Genomic DNA, 21,754 nt, shown 5'->3' with positions numbered 1-21,754 from the left:
TCCGTGTGGCGGGGCGGAGGGCGGGCAGCCCCGGGCCGCGTTGCCATGGCGACGGGCGCGCCGCTTCCGGGGCGGGGCGGGCGCGCGGGGGCTGCCGGGAGCGGCATGGCTCGCTAGGCGGCGGCGGCGCGCGGGTGAGGGGGCGCGCGCGGGGGCCGCCGTGAGGGGCCGGGAGCGGGATCGGGACCGGGACGGGAGGGAAACGGCGACGAGGGAGCGGCTTCCCCGCCCTGTGCGCGGGTACAGAGGCGCCGAGGCACCGGCATCCCCCGGCCGGTGGTTTCCGGTCGCTCGCCCGCCGCGTTGCCACATTGTTCTGTCGTGCCGGTGGCCGTGAGGTGCCTCATGAGCCGTAGCCGGCTTTCCTACCGTGCTGTGCCCGTGAGGGCTGGCTCGGCACTCCCATTCACACTCCTCAAGGTTCCGGTACTGCACTGACACCTCCACTCTGTTATCGAAGTCCATATTCGGGAGAAGGAGGAGCGAACAAGAAATAAATTGCTCCCCAGGGATGTGGTCACAGCTCCCGGGCCCGCAGTGGAACTATTGCGTGTCCTGTGTAGGGCTAAGAGCTGGACTGCGGTTGGGACCCTATGGGCCCCATCGAACTCAGCCTATTCCGTGATAAACAGATATTTGTGCTCTTAAGTACGCCGACACCTTTTTCTCGCCTTTCCCCCGTGGCAGAATCATGGATCCCAGCCTGCTGAGGGAGCGGGAGCTGTTCAAAAAGCGAGCCCTCTCCACGCCGGCCGTAGAGAAACGCCCAGCCCTCTCCTCGGACTCCTCTGCTTCCAAGAAGAAGAAGGCCAAGGTAGAGCAAGGGGGCTCCTCCAGCTCCAAACAAAGCACAGGTGGGTGGAACTCTCCTGTCCAGCAGCTCCTTGGTGTTTCCTGCAGTTTGCCTTTAAGCTGTGCTTTATTAATGTGAGTGACTCTGTATCTGTGAGTTTTGCCGGTGGTTGTTGTCATTCCCTCTCTTGTTAAGAAAGTCACTTGCACAATGTGAAAATGCCATTCCCCCCTGTGCATATGTGTTAAGCCTCATCCCGTGGCTTGGTTGCTGTTACTCCATTGGAGGAATTGCTGCTGCCAAAATTGATCATGTGAAACTGTGCTTTGGTTTGTGGATTTTGGTGCTTGCTGGACAGGCAGTAGCTGTGGTGTCATTCCTTTTGTCTGTGTCTGCCATGTCTGATAGGGCCTGAAGCAGGCTGGAAGGTGTCCCCATGGCAGGGGGCTGGAGCTGGATGATCTTTAGTCTCTCTTTTTGCCCAAACCCTTCTGTGATTCTTTCTGGCAAGAGAGCACTTAAAACATTTAGCTAACTGTAAGTTGAAGGCTGTTCACACATGAGATGGATTTTGCAAGGTGCATCTTGTCTGGCTTGCGTGTCCTAATTAGCAGTTGTCCTTGTTTTACCTGGGAGCTAAACTTTGCTCATGAGCACCAGGCATTTCAAAGGTTTCTGCCTGTTTTACTGAGGAGTTGTGGGTTTCCCTGGAATGGTGGCACTGAGATAATACATCTCTCAGTATCAAATAAGCAGTGAATAAAGCAGCACCAAAAATAGTGGGAGTGTGTGGAAAGTGCAGCAGGGGGAGAGGATTTGCTCCGAAAGCAGTGGCAGTTCTCAAGTGCACTTTAAAGGTCAGATCAAATGCCAGGAGTTACTAAACCACAGAATACCCTGTTGTGCAAACTCAGCCCATGCTCATATTTTGAATAATATCACACGTGGCTCTCCCCTAAACTCCTCAAGACACAATAGAGCTAAAAACAACAGAGAAGAACGTCAGGGAGTTTGGGAGGAGTGAAGCATCTTCTGTCCCATGGGAACTGTTGGGAATTTGGGTATGTGTCTGCAGCTTCTCAAGCACCAAATAAAGTATCTGCCAGACATTCTAAAATAAATCAAGGAGGCCAGGTTTCCATCCATCCCTTTTTCACACTCTCCAAACCAAACACAGTTCTACGTGGAATATCCTAAGCTGCGTCACTGGGGTGAGTGGGGTTTGCTGGAAGAAGGGCTGGGGAGTCAGGGAGGGGGCAGAGGGTACAAATGTGAGTCTGATCTGGAGGATTTGAGCAGATAAAGAAGATTTCGTTTTGTTTCTGTGGTTTTTGTGGGCTGAGGGTTTCTTTAAGTGCATTTGTGGCTGCCAGACAATTCTCTTTTAGAAAAAGGGGCCCAGTGTGGCTCTGAGGAAATAAACTTGGTATTTTATACTGCTGGCTGCATTCCAGGCAGCACTAGAAAGGTTCCAGGGTTTCTACAACATTTTTATGCTGCAGAGTCAAAATCCATTGCCTCAAAACCCACTTTTTATTTCACTTGCTAGATTGGCAGGTACCTGTTAGGTTATTTGGGTATCAGAGACAGGTGTGGGGAAGTGTAGTAAAAACCTGACGTTGAGGAATCACTGTCCCACTGCCCTAAAAGAACAAAATCTACAGGTGTCAATCCTAGTTTTGTTATGCAGAGGTGGCAAGTGGAGTCACTGTTTGTGTGCTGGCACTGATAGAGCCCACAGGTTCTGCCTTGCTCTTGATTCTGTGACTCAGAGAACCTGCCCTTGTCACTTTTGGGGGGAGGAGGGATGTGGAGACCATGCTAATCTTCAAATGACTGCACAGCTAAATCTGTGTCTGTGAAATCTGGCTCTAAGCTTCCCACTGCTCCTACAGCAACTTCCATGCAGACTTCACTATCATTATTTCAAAGAAGTTATTTGGAAAAATTCAAAACTAGTTTAATCAGTTCAGAATAGGAACTGGAAAATAAATGAAATGGATCAAGTCTGGTTTTGTCTCATTTTATTAATCAATAGTAATTGTTGCTATGGTCTTAGTCTTTGTCTAAGACCTTTGTCTCAGTGGTCTCCACCAACAGTAGTCAAGAGCTGAAATCTTCAGGGGCTGTTTTGTGGGAAAGAATCATCCTGAGTCTTCTCTGGTACTGTGCAAGGGGACACCTTTGTCTTCTGTTCCTTGTGCCCACACCCATTCCCCTTTGCAGACCTGTGAAATAAAAAGCTGGGATAAGTCCCAGGATTTGTCATTCCATGTGCTTCTCAGGAAGGCATTGCCAGCACACACTGCCCTCCTGTGTGCAGCCATGATGGGCTTTTTGTGGGAATGCTGGAAGTGTCCAGAGCATTTGCTTTTAGGAAAGAGACATTAATTAATTCAGTGCATCCTGATGGCTACTCTGGCCCCTTGAGCAGAACTTTCCAGTTTGATGCTGTCACACAGAGCAGAGGGTAAGGTGTCTTCGTTATCACCACTGACATTGTCTTCATTGCGTGTCTTGGTGTGGGTCCTAAATTATCTTGTTCTTGGGGCATTGGCTTCCATCAGTTGTGCTTTTCTTTTTGAGCCTGAAGCATTCTCTGCACCTGGCCAAACCTCACTGTGAGAAGTGTGTGTGAGATGAATGGTTGTGAGGATCTGTGACTGCAGGAGGGAGTTTGCTTCTCCAGGTGAATCACTGGACCAGCTGTGCTTGTTTGTAGTGCCCTGAGTGACTCCATCTCACCAACCAGGAGCAGCACGTGTCAATTAGCAAGTCTTCCATTGTGTCCAGTTCTTCTGGAGCTTAGTCAGCCTGAGAGGGATTTCATATCTATAAAAAAAGAGATCATTATAGATATTGGCCTTAGCACAAAGATTTTTTTGGGCATGGAGGGACTGTGAGGTCACTTATGGCAGTGGTTGTTTAGGTGGGTTTTGTTTCCTTCATGACAGGAATGTTTTCTGGGGTTAATACAGTTCAGTAACTTGTCTCACGTGTAGCTTTGCTCTAGAACGTTTCTCTCTGGGTTCAGGAGTGTGAAGGACTTGCCAGGAGTTGCTGTTGGACACTGTTATTACAGTTGTCATTTGTAACTGCAAAACTTGAATGGTTTTGAAAATGACAGGCACAGCACAGCTGCAGAGCACTGGTGAGGCAGAGGTGTGAGAGTTCTGTGGTCAGGACATGAGGAAGGGGTGAGTGTGAGCTCTGGGGTGTGTCAGCAGGCAGATGAAGTGAGTGGGATTCTCTTGTCCAAAGTGAAGCTGCCCCCTCTAGCACAGGGCTGATCCTGGTGTGGCCTCCTGTATGAAACATGTTGGCACCTGAAAGCTGCCCGTGGGCTGGGTGGCATCCCCCTCTTCAGTGGGGGAGGTCTGTGGCACATCTCCCTGCATTCTTGGCAAGAACTGCATCAGTTCCAGTTTGCTTTGAAAGACTGGGGTAGGGATGATAGATCCAGCATGTCCAACTCCCTGTAGTGTTGTGGTTGCACAGAAGCAGCAGCCTTGGGGCAGAGAATTGTCCCTGTTCATTTCTAGCAGGATTTTTGGAAAGGGTCAGATATTCTGAAGGTAACGGGTTATGAAGGTCTCAACACCCAGAAATTGTTGGCCAGGCTGCATATGAAGTAAGGGGAGAACAGTTCCCTGGAACTGGAGAAGTGGGGGAAGAAAAGGCCAAACTCCCCTTAGGAGGACTAAAAAAGACCATTTTAGGAGTACATTTCTTGTTGGCTTAGTTTCCTCCCACCACCCTCTCTTGTAAAAGCAAGAAACCCATAATAAAAAATGCTACCAAAGGCTAGAATTCACCCCATCCTCTCCTACCTGAAGGATCTCTTGCCTTTCAACCCTTCTCTCCCAACTTTTTTCCTACCCCTTCTCTATCCTGTCCCTGTGTGATTAACTCAATGGGACAACACTGCTGTCTCTGCACTGAATGTGATCAGACTGTTGAACATTTTATCAATGTTTCCTTCAGTTAAGCAACACCATTTTATGCATGTTAGGCAACATTTGTCGGTCAGGTAGACAAAATTCTATGCTAGTCACTCAATATAAACAGCAAAACTTCTTCTAAAACCAAAAATCCTTTCCCCCTCCCATAACACTGCAACAGATTGTCTTTCTGCTAAGCACTTGGAAAGCCTTTGCCAATTATTCCAGCTCACATCCAAAGATAAAATTGCAACCGTGGATATTTAAGTCCAAAAGAAAAAAACACATGACTTGTTCATTTGTAAGGTGCAAGAGGCTTCATTGGAGGTGTCAAACCAAGTTCTCCAAGTGCAGGTGCTCAGTTCTTCCTACACCACCTCTGTCTCACGTTTCCTGAAGCTGTTCATCATTGCCCTGACAGGATTGGGCTCATTCTCCAAATCTTTCACAGTTTTGTTTTTTGCACAGCAGCAGCAGTCTAGCAGTTCATACAGGAAAGCCAGCACCACCAGGAAAACTACAGTGAAGATGAATATGATCAGGATAACAAAGCAGGCAGTGTTCCAGTTGTCATGGAAAGGGTAAATTTTTTGCACTTGGAAGCCCAGATATTGGGAAATGGATGTAGTAGTCTCATTCCAGTGAGTGACATTGAGGGTTGCCATTCTTGAAGAGCTGTTGAATATGCTCACTGGCACAGATCTGGGAGCTGAAACACAAAATCAAAGCTGTTGAGAACTCTGTCAATCAAGGACATGCTGTGATATATATCACAAATTGGATCTACTTAGACTAAGTGCTCAAAGTTTCTGTGAACATGCATTGTTGCATACTTATATTTGCTCACCAAGATATCAAACTCCAGATCTGTAAGTTTGTGATAGGATGGTACATTTAATTTGGCAGTGTCTGATTCATGCAGGCATCATGTGGTGTAAGTTATTCAGAATAAGAACTTTGCTGCTTTAATTCAATTATATGCACAAAGGTTACAAACTGGATTTTCAAGGTGTGCAGTGGTTTCGAGCACACATCCATTGTCAGTCTTGAGGTTGGCACCTGCCTGGTGGAATTGCCTGTTAGCACAGACTTGTTCACCTGCAAAGCTCTCTTGACTTCAGGAGGGCAGATTTTCTGACCTGTTCATTCCCCTGCTCTTCCACTGCTGAGTAGTTTGTGCTGGCACTGAGAGTGTTTGGAAATCTTGTTTGTGGTGCCATAGTCACTGGGGTGGACAAAAGGGAAAACCCAACCCTTTCTGAGGAGTCCTTTTTTCTTATTTTCAGCACCCAGCAGAGGAAGAGGCTGCTCTGTGGTGTGGGGAGCAAGAACTTGGCTTCAGCAAATCTGCCTTTGCTCTATAGTGTAATGTAATAAAAATTGTCCAGTTACAACTTCTGGTTATCTGCTGGGGCTGTAGGACATTGTAGTAACCTTTGAATCCCTCAGGCAATTTAAAACTGGGTGTGGGAGGAGGAGATGAAGTCAGGTCTCCATATTTCCCTGAGGAAATAGCAAGGAATTTTTAGTGAAACATGGTGGTGATGGTCTCTACCAAAGCAGTCTGAGCACCTGTCCTTATTTCTGTGAAATTATTATAAAGAAAATGATATAGTGAAAACCAGGATCATGCTGCCAAACCAGCTTGTGATCTATGTCTTATTTTTGTTGTTCAGATATTACACCTTTTGTTCTTTATCCTTCTGTCTTTAATGGATTTAAATACAAATGGGGAAGCTTTGTTACTGGGAAGGTCCCTGGCATTAGTGTTCCATACAGACATTTACTGGAGCAGTTGCAGTCACTTACTGTTTCCTCAGTTAAATCTGTAACTGAGTACACAAATTAGTAATTGAATACACAAAATATGACTGAGATGGATGGGATTAATTAAGTTGTTTGTGGGTTTTTTCCCTTAAACAAAAGTTTACAGAGCAAATCCAAGCTAAAAATATTCCTGGCCTCAAGAGAGTGGCTTGCTTTGGTCACAGTCTGGGAAGGAAACTCAGTCAACCTGTTAAGGGGCTATGAAGACTTATTTTAACATCCATGAGAGAAAGAGGGGAGCCAAATAAAAGGATTTGGAGTCCCCTTTGAGGAGTAATTAAAATAAGCAAGATTTAATTGTGTATTTTAAATGGCAAGAGGATACCTTTGGGAAAGAAATAATTTGTAAACATATTTCTAAGACCGAAGGTTTTGTTGGAATCAGTTACACGTAAGTTTGCTCTGTAAACACCAGGCACAAAAATAGATTGTTTCTGTGATGCAAAATTTAGTAATTTTAGGGATTTTTTTCATTGGTATTGCCCAAAGTGATGGAGATGTTGGTCTGCTGGAGGGATTGGTGAGATCTGCGCTGTGTAGCCAGGACCCTTTGCCAGCACAGAGCAGCAGCCATTCCTTTCCCACTCCACAGCCACCATCAGGCTGCAGAGAGCTGGTTGTCTTTGTGCCAGGAGGGGCAATTTAATGCTCCTCGAGGAGGATGGTGATTCCTTAGATTTGAATGAGGTGAGGCAGATAAAGATCAGCTGCTCTTTGCTGTAATTATTAAAATAGGAGGCTGAAGTAGCTGTTGCTGACTGTTCAGAATTAAAACAGCACTAATGAGGTTAGTGTCCTTGAAAGCTGTCAAAAATGGGCTGGTTTCCTGCAGTTTAACTTATTTTGTAACAGCACATTCGTATCATCAGCCAGTCTGATTTGCAATCAAGTCAGCAATTGTAAGTATCCAAAATGCAGTCAGCTAAATATTTTATGAAGTGGTTCCTCTAATATCTGCACTAGGTTTTAATTTAAAAGCATTAGCATCTTTGGGCACTGCAGAGAACAGCTTTATTTGAAATCATATTCATGGAGTAGAGGGAAATGACTGGCAGAAAATCCTTTTAATGCAGCACTGAGGAAGTCCTGTTTAAGAAAGCACTGAGCAGACATCTCAGGGTAAAAGCATTTACAAATCTCAGGTGCATTCCAGCCTGCCTGTTTGCATTGTATCGATGGCTGCTCCTGTATTTCCAAAGATAACAGCAGGCAACGGGATTTTCTCCCTGCCCAGGGTATACCACATTTCTAGAACAGGTTTCTCTTCCACACACACAGATCTCTTTTAGGCAGCCTAATCTATGGAATACCCCCCTGGGAGGTAACATTTCTCACGTTTCAGCTGGAGCTGGCTTTGTTTTAAGGAAAACCCTTTCGCTGTCATTTCTGTGAAAACACACAGAATCAATCACAAGGAACGCGAGGCTGCAGGAAAGCAGCCACCTCCCCTGTAAGGATGAAATCCATTTTGTTTACTGAATCTTGGCTTGTTGTGTTAGCTTTGCTGTAAGATGGAGTGGTCATCAATTTTCCATTAGTGCACAGATGGTGAAAGTGCTTGTCTGATCGTGCAAGACAAGCTCCTCCGCGTTCAGCGGGATAAACCCTGCTCAGCCCAGAGAAAAATCATTCTGATTCCAAGAAGCTTTTACAGCTTCTCAGCTTACAGGCATATTTTCTTTCAGTAATCAAGATAAACCTCAGAGAATGTTATAAAATGATACACACCTACCTCTTGTGTGAAAGGATGCTGAGAGAGCGCCGTTCTGGTCCCTTTTTTTAGTGCAGCCTATGGCACAGCTAAGATGGAGCTTTCCTTCCATTGGCCAGAGCACGATGCTGCTGACAACTTCCTTTGTGCTCATTTGCATCAAGCCCTCAACCCCAGGAGTAAATCATTCATAAATATGACTCTTACTGTCTGGAACAAAAGCAAACGCCTCCCTGTTGTTGTTTTTTGGGATGGGATGAGCTCGTTAGCAGAGGAGCGCCTTGGCCACGACCCTGCTCTGCTTTGTGCTGGAATCAGCCATCAAACCATGACGTTTGAAGTGTTAATATCTGCACATTTCCAGCCTCACTGTGTGCTTAGCTTCTCTTGTCATGAACTGTAGCAGCTGCAACCAGGCAGATTAAACAAGATAATCTTCCTGATTCAATTGACAGAACAAAAACACGATTAAGTTGTCTTAACTGTTTGTTGCACCTCTGAATTTATTTTGGTCTCTTCAGAACTCTCTTTACATCTGTGATTTTTCTATTTATTTGTAAGATGTCCTACATAGACACTAATTTTTAATCTTAAAAGGGAGCCCTGTAGGAGAAGATCCCTATGGGCCACATCTTCAGGGGGAGCTGGCTTTTGATTTTCTTCCTTTTACCTTCTCAATTTAGTAACCAGAGTAAAATATTCTTCTGTAGCTGGAGTTACACCCTTCTATGTTAATTTTAGAATTGTTGTGCTGGGTAAAGCCTCTAAGATGATGTCATGTAACAGCTTCACAATTTTGGTTTTTTCTCTCCCTTAACTGATTTTTCCAAGAAATGATAGGAGCTCCTATCTCTGAGATAGCTGTTGTCTGTCAGATATGCTTAGAAATCGCCAGAGGATTAAACAATCCCCATGGTGACAAAGAGATGATGTTCTTTTTTTCTGGAGTAACTGAAATTCCAAAAAACTATTGCCATTAGATTTGAGTTGTGTTGGTAATGAGCCTGTGGCTTGTGATAGTGGTTTGTGGATATTTGTGTTTAAAGTGCTGTGCTAAAAGCTGACATTAATGAAATGGTCATTAACAGCCTTGCAAGAATTTTTGAAACAAAATAATAGCAAGCCTCATGATAAAGACCACCAGAGCTGACAACAGAGGGGGTTCTGAGTTGTTCCAGTGGTGCAACACACCAGGCTGAATTGGTTTGCATTTGTGTGGCTCCTTTTAATAAATCCTCCACTAGAGCTATTTTAAACAATTTTTTTTTTTTTTTTAAATCACAGCCTTCCTTTACCTGCTGTGTAACCACTGAGTGCCTTTTGGGAAGAAAGGAAGCTTTCTGCCCCATCTCAGCAGCAGGGAAGGTATTGGTGGAGCAAATGCAGTGCATTATTTCAGCGTGGATTAATGTAGTGTAAATGATTATGGGATGTTAAGCCACCGAATTAAACGTGGCAATAACTCTGCAGTCACTTGCTGCTTTCTTAACCTTTCATTTGTGGAGTTCTGCTCAGAAATGTTCCAGAGCTGTGTCCTCTGGGTCTGCATCAAGATGTGTGCAAGGACTCACCTGAGGGTGGCTGCTTCTGCCCCTCCTGTTCCTGTCCATAGTTGTTGTTTCAAAAGCTGCTGAAAGTACAGTAAAAACGTGATGGAGCTCAGAGCCAACAGGAAGGTATCAAAGCATCCTCTAATTGTTTGTTTTCTTTCTTTGTAGATCACAGCAATGGATCATTTAACTTGAAAGCCCTTTCAGGGGGCTCTGGCTACAAGTTTGGAGTCCTTGCTAAAATAGTGAATTATATGAAGGTATGGTGTTTTGATGTAAAATAATACTGGTTTTAAATACTTTAATTATTTCTTGTCCTGTAGTAGCTGGGAAATGCTCAATGTTTTAACCTCTGAAATTTTTTTACTGCAAGCCTGGGAATTTCAGGAAACTGCTTTTTAAGTTCAAAGTGCTGTCAGTAAATGAAATTGTCAGCATATTATTCCATAACTAAAATCCTAATTATCCCAGGTCACTTTACAACCAGGATAATGGGGTTTATTTACAGGAACTTCAAGATGCTGACAGGTTTTGGGATTCATGGGCTATTGATCAAAGCAAAGTGTCATTTGTTGCCAATCTTATATACTTTTTGGTGGTTGAGTTGCTGAGTAAAGTGAGCAGAGAACTGTAACAGATGCTGTTTGCTTTTCCAGACCCGGCACCAGCGGGGTGATACACATCCATTAACCCTGGAAGAGATCCTGGATGAAACACAGCACTTGGATATTGGACTCAAACAGAAACAATGGTTAATGAGCGAGGTAAAGAAAACACATGTTCAGATTTTTCTGAAAGAATTCTGATAGACCTGAATTATGCACATTTATGAAATTATTAACTATTTAATCCCTGCTTCAAGAAACTACTAAGTCAGACTGTAACATTCCTTCTGCCAGCACTAATATTCTGGGGAACAGAAACCTCTGCTCTGGCAGTGTTGGTTGTGAGGGAAGCTTGGCTTTGCTGAAGTCTTTCACAAGGTAGTTCCAGGTTTCTTCCATAATGAACCAGAGTATCAGAATGGAATGGAAGAGCTCCTCCCAAGAAGCTGAGCTTTTGCCAGATGAGAAAAGGTAAACAGATACCTTGCAGCACCAAAATTGGGTCCCTACTCTGTTAGAGGTGCTCTGTGTCATGGTGAATTATGCCTAGGCTGGGTGATCTAGGATCCAAGGATTTAAAATCCATTTAAACTAAAACCTCCAGCCTGGCAGCTGGAACATGTGGCTCAAAAACACACCAGAAAAAAAGTAGTGAGTGTCTGCACTGTTTCAAGGTTTGAAATTTCTGTCCCTGTTACAGGCTCTAGTCAACAATCCAAAAATAGAAGTTGTGGATGGGAAGTATGCTTTCAAACCCAAGTACAACTTGAAAGACAAAAAGGCTCTGCTCAGGCTCCTGGACAAGCATGACCAGCGAGGGCTGGGAGGAATCCTTCTGGAAGACATTGAGGAGGGGCTGCCCAATGCCCAGAAAGCCATAAAGGTGAGGAACACATGTCTGCAGGTTCACTTCTCACAGGAAAGACACACACTAGGAGTTTTCTCATTACTTGTTTCTGTTCTTTTGATAACTCAAGCTGTTTCAGCTGATCTAATGTTGTGGCCTACAGAATGTTTTTCATCCTTGATGTTCACATTTCCCCTGATGTCTCAGCATAGTTTTCAGAGCTCTTTCTCACAAAAGGCTCCTGATCTCCCATATTCCAACTGCAGGCATTTAGTTTTGCTTTCACACCTTGACCTCAGTCCTCTCAACCTCATTTTGACTTATTGGTGTATTCATGTGTTTCATGGCCAGTTCCTTTGCAGCTTCTCCAGTTTGTTGTTGCTTTTTGTAGCACAAGGTCTGGCTCTGTTGGAGTTGAAGTCCTTCAGCTTGGAAACAAAGTGATTTTGAATTTTCTTTTGCATTTGTTTTTGAGGCTTTAGGGGACCAGATCATCTTTGTCAATCGCCCTGATAAGAAGAAAATTCTTTTCTACAATGACAAGAGCTGTCACTTTGCTGTGGATGAAGGTTGGTGTTGTTTTTACATAGGTTTCCATGACAGTTGGTCTGAATTCATCTTAAGCACCTCTGTGTATAAGCAGTCTTGAGGTAGAGCAGTCTTTTAGGATGATAATGAAATATTAGGTGTGTCCAGATGTGAGGGGAATGTTTATATTAACCTGAGCCTAACTAGACCAGTGAGTGAGTCCAGTGGTAATCTCCTCTGCTTTATGATGGGTACATTGGAACATGGCACCAGGAATCCAGGAGTTGTCTTCAAGAGTAACTGTACAGAAGAGACTATAAACCACCTCACTGTGAATAAAATGGCATCTAACATTTTGTTGCTTAAGGAGAAGCCAAAAAAAACCCCAAAATAATGATTTGTGGGTACAAGATTTTTGTTGGGTTTTTTTTTCCAGTTTTTTAACTATGCCTTTTATTGGTGAATGCTGCAAGAAGCCTTAAATGGAACAGAAGGAGGAAACACAGAGGGATGAGATGTGAGCAAAATTCTTGAGAAGGAGGTGGTTACAACTGGGAGGAGAGCAGAGATCTGGGGCAGTGCTGCTGCCCAGGCCTGGAGTGGATTTGGGGCTTCACAAGTTCAGCATGTTTGCTGTGTCACACATAGTGGTAAAATCTTCTGGTGTCATTTTATGCACAGAAATTAATTAGAGAAATCAGGGTGTGTTCCAGTAATGATGTTAATGCCAACATCAGGTGTCTGTACATGCAGAAGGGGGATGGCAATCTGTGTCAGAAGATCTTATTTTGAATGACTCAGTGACACTGAACACTTTCTTTTGTTGATGTATTGTTCTTGCAACATGACACAAAAAGCAATTGCATCACATGTATGGTAAAAAAAAAGAGTTTTGATACAAATTTGAACTGCTCTACTTACAGGAGGATGCATAAAGATCTTTCTTTCTTTGCCTGCCTCCAAGGGAATCTTTATTTCTGATAGAACTTAGCAACTGAAGATGTGTATTATTAACTGTTTGTTATGTACTGAGAGTACACATTTATAATCTCAGTAATAATAGCTTTGTTTCACAAAGGTGATTAAGTAGAGGTGACATCTACAACATTTAAAAACAAAAAAAAAATCTCAAAAGGTTGAATTTCTTTTTAAACAATAATTTTTGTCGTTTCTTGATAGCAGCAGTGAAACTAGATGCAAAGTGCAGCATGGATTCACTGGGGAATTTCTGATTTCCAGGTATTTAGGAGTTTACCATGAATCCTGTCATTCTGTAGAGGTAGTGCCTCTTCAGTCCACCAGCCCAGAGTTTTTGGGGGTCTGAATGTGACCAAAACATTTAGAAATCAGTGCTCTTGCACTAACTTTTGAGACAGAGCTTTTAAGTTTTAGCCACTGGTTGTATCACAGTCGTGTTGCTAAATGAATGTTTCTTCTTGTGCAATTTTTTCCAGATAGCAGGAACCCAGCCATACTAAAAGAGTTATCAGAGGGAGGTCAGGATTAACTGTGAAAATTCATAACAGAGCCCATTTTGTCAAGATGTAGACAGAGCTTTCAGGCAGCCAGGACAAATCCCAGGTTCTTCTTACACAATACATGGTGTAGCACACCCATGGTTGCTTAGGAGCACAAAAAAGGGGGATTTTTACCCCTCACTCCCTCTGATAGCAAGCTACTGCTCTCAGAGGGAGGAAGAGGCTGAAGAATCCCTTTAAAGCACCTGGCCTCCTGCTGAAGGAAGGCATCTAAGCCTGCAGTGTGTGTCCTGAAGGGATCCAGCCTGCAGTGTTTGTAGTTCAAGGTGCCTCTGCTTCCTTTTATCCGCAGGTGGCAGCAGCTTCCCACCCCAGCCAGAAGTGATGTTTTGTTGTTGCTCTGTTCCTGCTGCTTTTGCTTTTACTTCTGATGCTTTGTTCTGAGAGGAGAGCAAGAATATTTTCTTTTTTGTGACTGTTGTGATCCACCTCTGTATGCCACAGTTCCGGGTTCATCCCTGGGTAGGTTCATCACTCACTGCAGCTGGAGCAGGTCCTTTTCCCAACCATGTTATCCTGTGAGGAGGGAAACCCATCTTTCCCAAGCAGCTTTGCTTTAGGATTCTTTCCAGAGCAGCAGAAGGGTGTCTCTCAGGGAGTCACTGGCAGAATTGTCTGTGCACAGGATGAGTTATGACACGTCTCTGCCTTAGCAATGCTGTTGCAGCTCATTATCTCCAGCAACCTTAAAATGAAGTTTTTAAAAGACTGCAAAATAAGCCTTGAAGTGTTGGCAGGCACTTTGATCTAGCAGCCGATGACAGTTCAAAATATGTTTCTAGTTTAATGTTTATCCTCAGAAATAAGGTCTCTGTGCACAGTGCTGCTGTGTGACACCCCAGCTCAGAGCATGTGTTGGCTGAGGCTGATAGCCTTGAAAAGTGTCCTCTCCACTGCTGCCTGAGCTCCATCAGCACAGAAAGAGGAGCTGCCTGGGCAATTTGGAGTAGTGGGAGAACCTGCTTTCTGGCAGTGCCTGCCTCTGCCCTTGATGGCTGAACAAGCTTTTCCTTCTCCCACCGTGAAAATAAATGCCAATGTATCACAGCAACAGGAGGGGGAGTGGTGCCTATATATCGAGATCTCAGGGGTACTGGAGAAGGTTTTAGCAGTAAGGAACAGCTTTTGTTCTTCCTTTTATGTGATTAGCCAAGGAAGGTTCAGATTGCATGTGTTCTTTCTGGACTTCCTGGCTAATTAATCTACTGTCAGTGGTGGGGAGCTGAAAGTGTTTATAAAAGCAGGGCCAGATTTCAGGTGCTTCAGCCAAGTCAAGCGCTGCCTTTTTGTGCTGGAGCAAAGCACTTGCATGTGAACAAGGCTTTTACTCCCGTGCTGAATGCTGAAGGGCCAGTTTTTTGATTGCCTGACTGCTAGAGATTGTATCTTTCCCAGCTGAATGCACTACAGGAAGTATTTTTCTTGCTAAAAAATTCGGATACTCAATTACTTTAAAATTCTTCTAAGCCTATGGAGGGCTTTAGAGAATGGCCAAAGCTTCTTAAACTTAACGCTGTAAAAACTGTTTGGGATCAGTGCTGACTTACAGCTGTGGTGGTCCAGGGACAGCACAGATTTAGCATCAAGCACCTTTTCCTTCTGGTATAAATCCAGTGCTGTGTTCCCTGGGACTGTTGTTAGTACTGTTGTCTCTTCCCTTCTACATTGTTATTGTCTGTTTTTGTCCTTTGCTCAGCTTTTGGCTTGGCTCACTGAAGATTTTTAAGCTGCTTTTAATCTCTGGCAGATTTTATTACCTGTGTGATGTATCAGTTTATCCACCATCTCAACCTTTCTGCAAGAGCAGGTGAGGCAGTCAGAAGTGCTGGATAAGCCTCTCCAAAGTCACCAGGCAGTCATTTACCCATGACTTCATTCCCCAAATGTAAGCATTTACAGAAAGGAAGTGTGTTAGAGTATAATCACTCAGGGAATGTCAGTGCAAATTGTTTTCATCTATTTCACCTCGTGATTCTGTAAAATCAAGGTAGCTGTGCATCCTTACCCCTTGGGTATTTCAGAGAGAGAAGGTGCCTGCAGAATCTTTGTTACCCTGCCCTCTGCTTAGCTCTCTGTTGGTTCCTGCTGGTCAGAGCCCATTGTTTTGAGTCTGTGCATGCAGACTTGATGTTGCTGGAGATGTCAGCAAACATCTAAACTGACTTTTCAGTCAGCTCCTGGTCTCATTTCCTCCTCTCAGTACTCCAAAGACCAGAATTTAGCTCTCTGGGGGAGCAAGGAAGCAGCCTGTGAGTAGTGTAGATTCTGTCCAGTTTCTGAGGTAAAATGTTTTTGTGATCAGATTGCAAGGTACTGTGTATAAGATTTGTTCCTGACACTTGCCTCACTACTGAGATCACAGCTTTCTGCCTCTTCTCAGGAAGATCTGCATTGGAATCAGGACTTGAAAGCTGTGTGCAAAATGCAAATCTCTGTGAGGGTTCAAAGCACCTGCATGGCTTTGACCAGGAAGGCTTGGGAAATTTCTCCCCTGGGGATTTTTTCTGGGCTCTGTCTTGTCAAAGCAGCCTAAGCTGTGCAGAGATTGTCAGCTTGCCTGAGTGCTGCCTGCTACTGTCAGGTGAAGCCTTGCTGTCTTTTTATCCTCCTGTAGCCCTTTTACTTTCATTCTGTCTGAGGTATAAAATAATTTAGTGGCTCTGAGAGAAGAGTTTCTCACCTTTTCTGTGCTGTGATGGTGTCAAGATCACCCAGCAGTGAACAGGACACTGAGCAGGAGAATGGAATGTGCTCTGTCATCATAATGGCTGCAGGCACCCCAGGAGTGCAGACATCCCAACCTGTGCTCCATGGCTGGCTGCAGCACGCAGCATGTGGGGAGCTTCCTGCTCCAACCATCCATCCCCTTCCACTCCTTCACCAGCACTGAGCTCCTTGTGCCCTGTCCACAGGGAAAATGAGCACCTTGTGAAAAATGGGTCTGGTGTGTTGAAGCCTTCCCTAGGAGCTGCCTTCTGCCACTGCTGTCTGCTCCTCAGACACTCAGCAAAGGCCAGGGTGGCAGCATTTCCCATTCTTCTCAAGGAAACTGGGAAAAATCTTTCCCTGTGGCAGGTCAAGGGTATATTTTCTGAGGTGCAGAAGTACCATAGCTACAAATGCAGAGGGTTGTTTATTGAGAGCTGTAGTTATTGCCAGCTTTTCCCACAGGTTCTCATATTTCACAGGGGATGTCACAATAATTCAGAGTGTATTCCCAAGGTCTAAACTTTCCCTGGCTGATAGGGGCATAGTCCTTGGAGACTTAAAAACCTGTCAGGTAATGTGGAAATGGTTCAGTGCCAGCCATCCAGCTGCTGTTTCTTCAGGCCTTGCATTTAGCCCAGTGTCTGGTGTTACACTGAGTCTGGTTTGTGATGAGATGACAGATCCCCCTTTCCTTTAGATGTCACACTGAGTGCAGACAGGTAGCAGCTCCCTGTGCTTCTCCACCTTTATCCTGTACTTCTAGTTCCAAACCAGTCCTTCCATATGGAGTGCTTCCATGTTGTGACCCCTCTTTCCTGGGCAGTGAAGTATTTTAAAGCCCTACATGGAGCTCCAGCATGGGAAGAAGATTCTTTTGCAATTACTGCAATCAAAGCAGTAGTGCTGAAAGCAGCCTGATTTATGAAGGAGTGTTTAAATGGAGTTGCAGAATATGATACAGTGACTCTGGTGGGGCCAATTAGTGGATTAAATTATCTGTATGTAAAGTCCATTTTAGCTCTGCAGTTTTGGATCTTGGTGCCTGTTCCATTTGTATTTCTTGGCCGAGTTTAAAAGGTGGATGTGAAGCTGAAGTGATGTTATAACCATGGCACTACAAGAAATGCAGAGCACTGTAGTTAGATATTAACTGTGATCTGCACTTCTGTGCATGCTGATCCCTGAAGAGCTGACCATTTATTTTCTAGTGTTTAATTTTTCACTTCTGTTCCCCAGAAGAATGTAGACTGGTTTAACCTTAAGCACCTGTCCTCAGCGTTCCTTTTTTTTGCACCAGGGCATATTTGTCCATATATCCTGAACTCTAATGAGGGGAAACATTTGTTTGCAGAGAATGTTATAAATAAGAGGACATACCTTCTCCACCTGTGCAGCAGGATGAGGTGAGGGATGATCTGTGATAGCAGGCACCACCAGCTATGCTGAAAGCCTGGAATCCCCCTCAAAATGGATGAGCAGATGGAAAATGTCTTGACTACAGTGTCAGTCCTTGCATTAAGGGATGTGCACACTGATCCCAGGGTGCTGGATAGCCTCTGTGAGCAACAGGCTGTGAGCTATCTCCCTGTAACCAAAAGTAGTGTTTTGACAGGTTTTGGTTCTCTTCAAAACCACCAAAAATGAACAGTTGTTCTTCATTGGTGAAATTCCTTTCTTTTGTTTCCTGGAAAGCTGGGACAGTCTCTTACTCTTGGCAGCAGGAAGAAGAGAAACGACTCGAAGCATGAATTTGCATAGAAAAACAAGGTGCCTTAGGTAGGGAATTGTTCCAAGGGCAGGGACCGGGTTGGTTTTGTACACTCCCACTGTGGCAATGGAGCACTGGAGCGTCTCATCCCCTGCTGCACAGGACAGGTCCTTAAGCATCCAGAGGTTGTGGTTGTTTTGACAACTGGATACTAAATTTATCTGGAAATAAAAGGAAAAATTTAGTCTTGCCTTGCTGTGTGTGCCTCGTGTTTTATTTATAGTTTGTTAGCCAGACCTGCTGACAGGATGTATCTTAACTCCCTGCCTGGGGAATGAAGGGAGGTAGGATCGTACCAGCCGCTGCCTGGAGAAGGCATTCCAGAGGCTCTGTGAAACTTTACGTGAGGCAGAAAGTGTGCAGGCAGATGGCAGCTGCTCTAATTAAGACTTACTGTCTCTGTCTGTTTTCCTGCTGCTGTGGGTTTTTAAGGTGTCTCTCTTCTTTTTAACACCAGAGGAATTTTAGTACTTTGTTATCTGTAGAGCTTGGTATGGGTCATATTGCAGTGATAAACGAGCTCAGAGCCGCTCAAGTAAATGTCTTGAACCTTCAGTAAATTAGAAGATGGGATGACAAGTCTCCCAAGTCAGTGGCAGCTGAAGATGTGTAAATGAAGTTGCCATTTATGGTTAGTGATTGCCCTTCATCAGAATCTGTGAAACTCTTTCACAGCCTACACAGCTTTTAGAGATTCCAGGCAAAAAAACAGACTCCCGTAGCAAATACATATGAAAAGCACAGGTTGCCTCCGGGTGCTCCTGATGCTCGAGTGCAGTTTACCTTGAGGGTGTTTTGTTGCTGTTTTGTTGGTTGGGGTTTCATCTTCTCGGGTGATTTTGGCAGTGCATCAGCATTTGGAGCGGGTGAAGCTGTGCTGAGTGAGTGCCTGCTGGCGTGACAGACTGCCAGAATGTTTCAGTGTTTGAAATCAAGTCTCTCTCCTTCCCCTCCTCTGGGGTCTTTGCCCAGGGTTTGCTCACTGGGATATAAAACCGGGTTTGTCGTTGCAGAATTCCAGAAGCTGTGGAGGAGCATTCCTGTCGATTCAATGGATGAGGAGAAGATAGAAGAGTATCTGAAACGACAGGGTATTTCTTCCATGCAAGAAACCGGACCAAAGAAAATAGTAAGAGATACAAATTATAAATCTTCCTGGGAAATTCCCCCGTTCCTGGTCCTGCAGTGTTAATTCCAAAGCGTGTTGGTGAGCCTGTGCACGACTTTGTGGAGCTTGGGGAAGTGTGACTGCTGTTAAACTGGAAAAACCAAGTGCTGCAGCCAGTGATTTTTATGACTCGTTAAAGCCAGTGAAACTAATCCGAGCAGCATCAAAAGAGGGCAAATCCCTGTGAGCTCCACAGTGGAAGCTTCTGCTTGGAGCTGTACAATACATCAAGAGTAGTAGCATTTTGGGAGGAAGGCAGGGGGTTTTGACTTTTCTGCTAAACAGCTTTGAAATCCTGATGGGATTGTGGTTGGAGTGGTGGGGCATGTACCTGCTTCTGTAGCTGCAGTTATGAATGCCAGCTTCACTACTGTGCCTGGGATACCGTGGCTCTGCTCTGTCCCCAGGGTCATCTCCCTGCCTGGATTGGAACTGGATGCTGTTGCTTCTCCAGGAGCCAGCACCTCCCTTCCCTGCCCCCTCTGGTTCTGGCAGAGCTCATCTCTGGCAGCGGTGGTGACCAGCACGGTGTCAGGTCAGATGTCACAGATCTTCTGACTCCTGTTTGTTTCTTCTTGCAGGCTCCCATTCAGAGGAGGAAGAAACCTGCTTCTCAGAAGAAACGCCGGTTTAAGACTCACAATGACCACTTGGTTGGAGTATTAAAAGATTACTCTGATGTGGTTCCTGGCAAGCAGTGAGCGGTTGAATTCTGGAGCAAGCGCGCGTTTCTAGATGGGCTTTGTGCTGCTGGGGCTCGGTGTCTGCTCACAGAGGGAATGACTGTATATAATAATGTGATGTGTTTCCCCCACCCCAGCAACTGCCGAGGTGAAACAGGTCAGTTTAAGAGCAAGTATGAGCTACTAAATTTAGAGGTGAATTTAATTAGCTAATGGGAAAGGTGTCTTTGAGTAAGAGGTTTTCACTAGTTGCCTGTTGGCATAGGGTGATAAATGGTGCTCAGCATGTAATGCAGGAATTCCTGCTCAGTGCTTAACTCTGCTTTTACATTGCTTAATGGGTATTTACCTGGAATTACTTACAAGGGGCTTTCTAGTGCGATTGAATACAGAGTTTGTTTTACCTATTTCAGGGAAACCTTTTCCTAAAATCACTGCAGGCAAAGTTTCTTTCACAGTCAAATACACCCACGGTTTTGTATGCTTCTTCCTTGCCATGGGACTGAGCTTTACTGAAAGGCAGTGATATCTGAGACTCAAACTCGGAAAACCCCCTCTCCAAAATCCCAGCAGGCTGTGGGATGGGATGCAGCCAGAGCTTCCTAATGTTAATTAGGAATTGCCCTTGGCGATGTCTCCTCACTGTTGTGGGTACAAGTGTGTTCCTCGTTCTGCTCGGTGCACAGGAGGGAAATAAAACGACGGTGTAATACTAAAGTGGTTTTTTTTCTTTTAAGTAATAAATTTACAATGCAGGTTTCCGGTGTTGCTTCATTTAAGAGTGAGAGAATCGGCAACTTTTGTGCTTGTTGAGTTTTCCTTTTGATGGAGGTAAAGGAATCTTTGTTATATTTTTATCCTCTCGGTGACTTACTGTTCTGGGCTAATGCTGTCATCTGGGGCAAGGAGAGAGGAACCACCTTAAATGCAAGCTGCCTGTAGATGCCTGGTGTTCTGTGCAGCACAGCCCTACATGGAATGTGGCCAGATCATGTCCTCTTGATAACTTATTTTTATGTTCCGAACCAGAGTCGCTCAATGCTGATCCTGTTTTCGTGGCGCTGCAGGAGAGGAGCTGTTTCTCTGCTCTTCCAGGGTTAGGATCAAAGATAAAAGAGGTGCCTGCAGCTCCCCACCGACAGCAGATTGAGCACAGGCTGTTGTCTTGCTTGATGCAGCCGGGGTCGGAGCAGAGGCCGGCGGATGCGGACACGTGAGCAGATGAAGAATGAGGCTTTGTTGCTGTGGCACCGAACGAGTTCTGTCAGCTTGGGGAAATGTGCTTCTGTAAGTGCAGCATTTATCCTCCTGGTTTTAAAGGCTGCTCTTGTGAGAAACAGTGCTTCCAGCGTTGCACATGTCAGCCCTGTTTAAGAAGCTGCCAAATGCCATTAGGAGGTTTCTTCTATTATTTTTTATATATACATATATATATTTCATGCTTTTTAAATATATGTATGAAAGTGTGCTGCTCCAGATAGTTTTGAAACTCGTTTTCTTTCCTGTATCTTCCAGGTCAGCACAAACAGTTCCTCTTGGCACTTTTTAGTTTTCTGTTACAGCTCTGCTTTAAGTACCTACAGCACACTTGCAAAACTGTTCACCTCTCTTCTGTCATCTTCACTCAAGGTAAAGAAAGGTTCCCTTCAGTCTGCTGCATTTTTGAGCAGTGATTTTTTTGGTGGTGGTCCTTGGACCATAGCAGAGCTCTGAGTTGTCTTTCCTGCCTTTGAGGAGTAACTTCCCAGTTGTCCTACATAACACTGCCCTTTCTCTATGAACCAAAGCTGGCTGAGAGGTAGACTACCTGCTTTGTTTCTCTGCTTAAGTGATTAGGATAATAGAGTCTGAGTCTAAAGAAAATGCCTCCAGCTACTTTGAAAGATTAAAAATATGTTACTTCAAAAAACAGGAGAGCAGGAGAGGGAAAGTGACTGTGAGCTCTGTATGCTGCACTGGCCTTGTCAGGCTCCAGTGTTCAAAGGAGCAAAAGGGTCCAGGTGGTGTCCAGTTGGAAGGACTGAAATAGATGCTTTGCCTCACTGGTGGATGTCTTCTCATCAGCAGTAGTAGCAGAAAGGGCATA

The 21,754-nt window shown here is 44.7% G+C and overlaps 3 protein-coding genes across 5 annotated transcripts in view; 1 reads left to right on the top strand and 2 right to left on the bottom strand.

Moving 5' to 3' along the window:
- Positions 1-38: 38 nt before the first annotated feature.
- On the top strand, positions 39-20,428 carry GTF2E2 (general transcription factor IIE subunit 2). Of its 2 annotated transcripts, none has more exons than XM_079306014.1 (8): positions 39-134; positions 688-854; positions 9,991-10,082; positions 10,479-10,586; positions 11,128-11,310; positions 11,750-11,843; positions 18,831-18,946; positions 19,567-20,428. In XM_079306014.1, exons 2-8 carry the CDS (start codon positions 692-694, stop codon positions 19,684-19,686), a joined length of 876 nt encoding a protein of 291 aa, XP_079162140.1. In that variant the 5' UTR covers positions 39-134; positions 688-691; the 3' UTR covers positions 19,687-20,428. The 2 variants fall into 2 exon arrangements, with proteins under 2 accessions (XP_079162140.1, XP_079162141.1); XM_079306015.1 differs by lacking the exon at positions 39-134 and adding an exon at positions 266-338.
- DCTN6 (dynactin subunit 6) overlaps positions 2,585-21,754 on the bottom strand; it is a 41,932-nt gene continuing 22,762 nt past the window's right edge. The window contains exon 8 of the transcript XR_013774291.1: positions 2,585-2,611. The gene's annotated coding sequence lies outside the window, so the exon portion shown is untranslated. The remainder of the gene's footprint in view (positions 2,612-21,754) is intronic.
- Positions 4,256-9,904, bottom strand: SMIM18 (small integral membrane protein 18). Of its 2 annotated transcripts, none has more exons than XM_079306024.1 (2): positions 8,294-8,461; positions 4,256-5,443 (listed from the first exon to the last, which is right to left on the bottom strand). In XM_079306024.1, exons 1-2 carry the CDS (start codon positions 8,430-8,432, stop codon positions 5,103-5,105), a joined length of 480 nt encoding a protein of 159 aa, XP_079162150.1. In that variant the 5' UTR covers positions 8,433-8,461; the 3' UTR covers positions 4,256-5,102. The 2 variants fall into 2 exon arrangements, with proteins under 2 accessions (XP_079162150.1, XP_079162151.1); XM_079306025.1 differs by lacking the exon at positions 8,294-8,461 and adding an exon at positions 9,844-9,904 and having other exon boundaries at positions 4,257-5,443.

Source organism: Erithacus rubecula (genome assembly GCF_903797595.1).
Source record: "Erithacus rubecula genome assembly, chromosome: 5".
In the NCBI taxonomy this organism is placed as follows: Eukaryota; Metazoa; Chordata; class Aves; order Passeriformes; family Muscicapidae; genus Erithacus; species Erithacus rubecula.
Note: the sequence above shows the minus strand (reverse complement) of the source record. Positions and strands in the feature narration are given on the sequence as shown.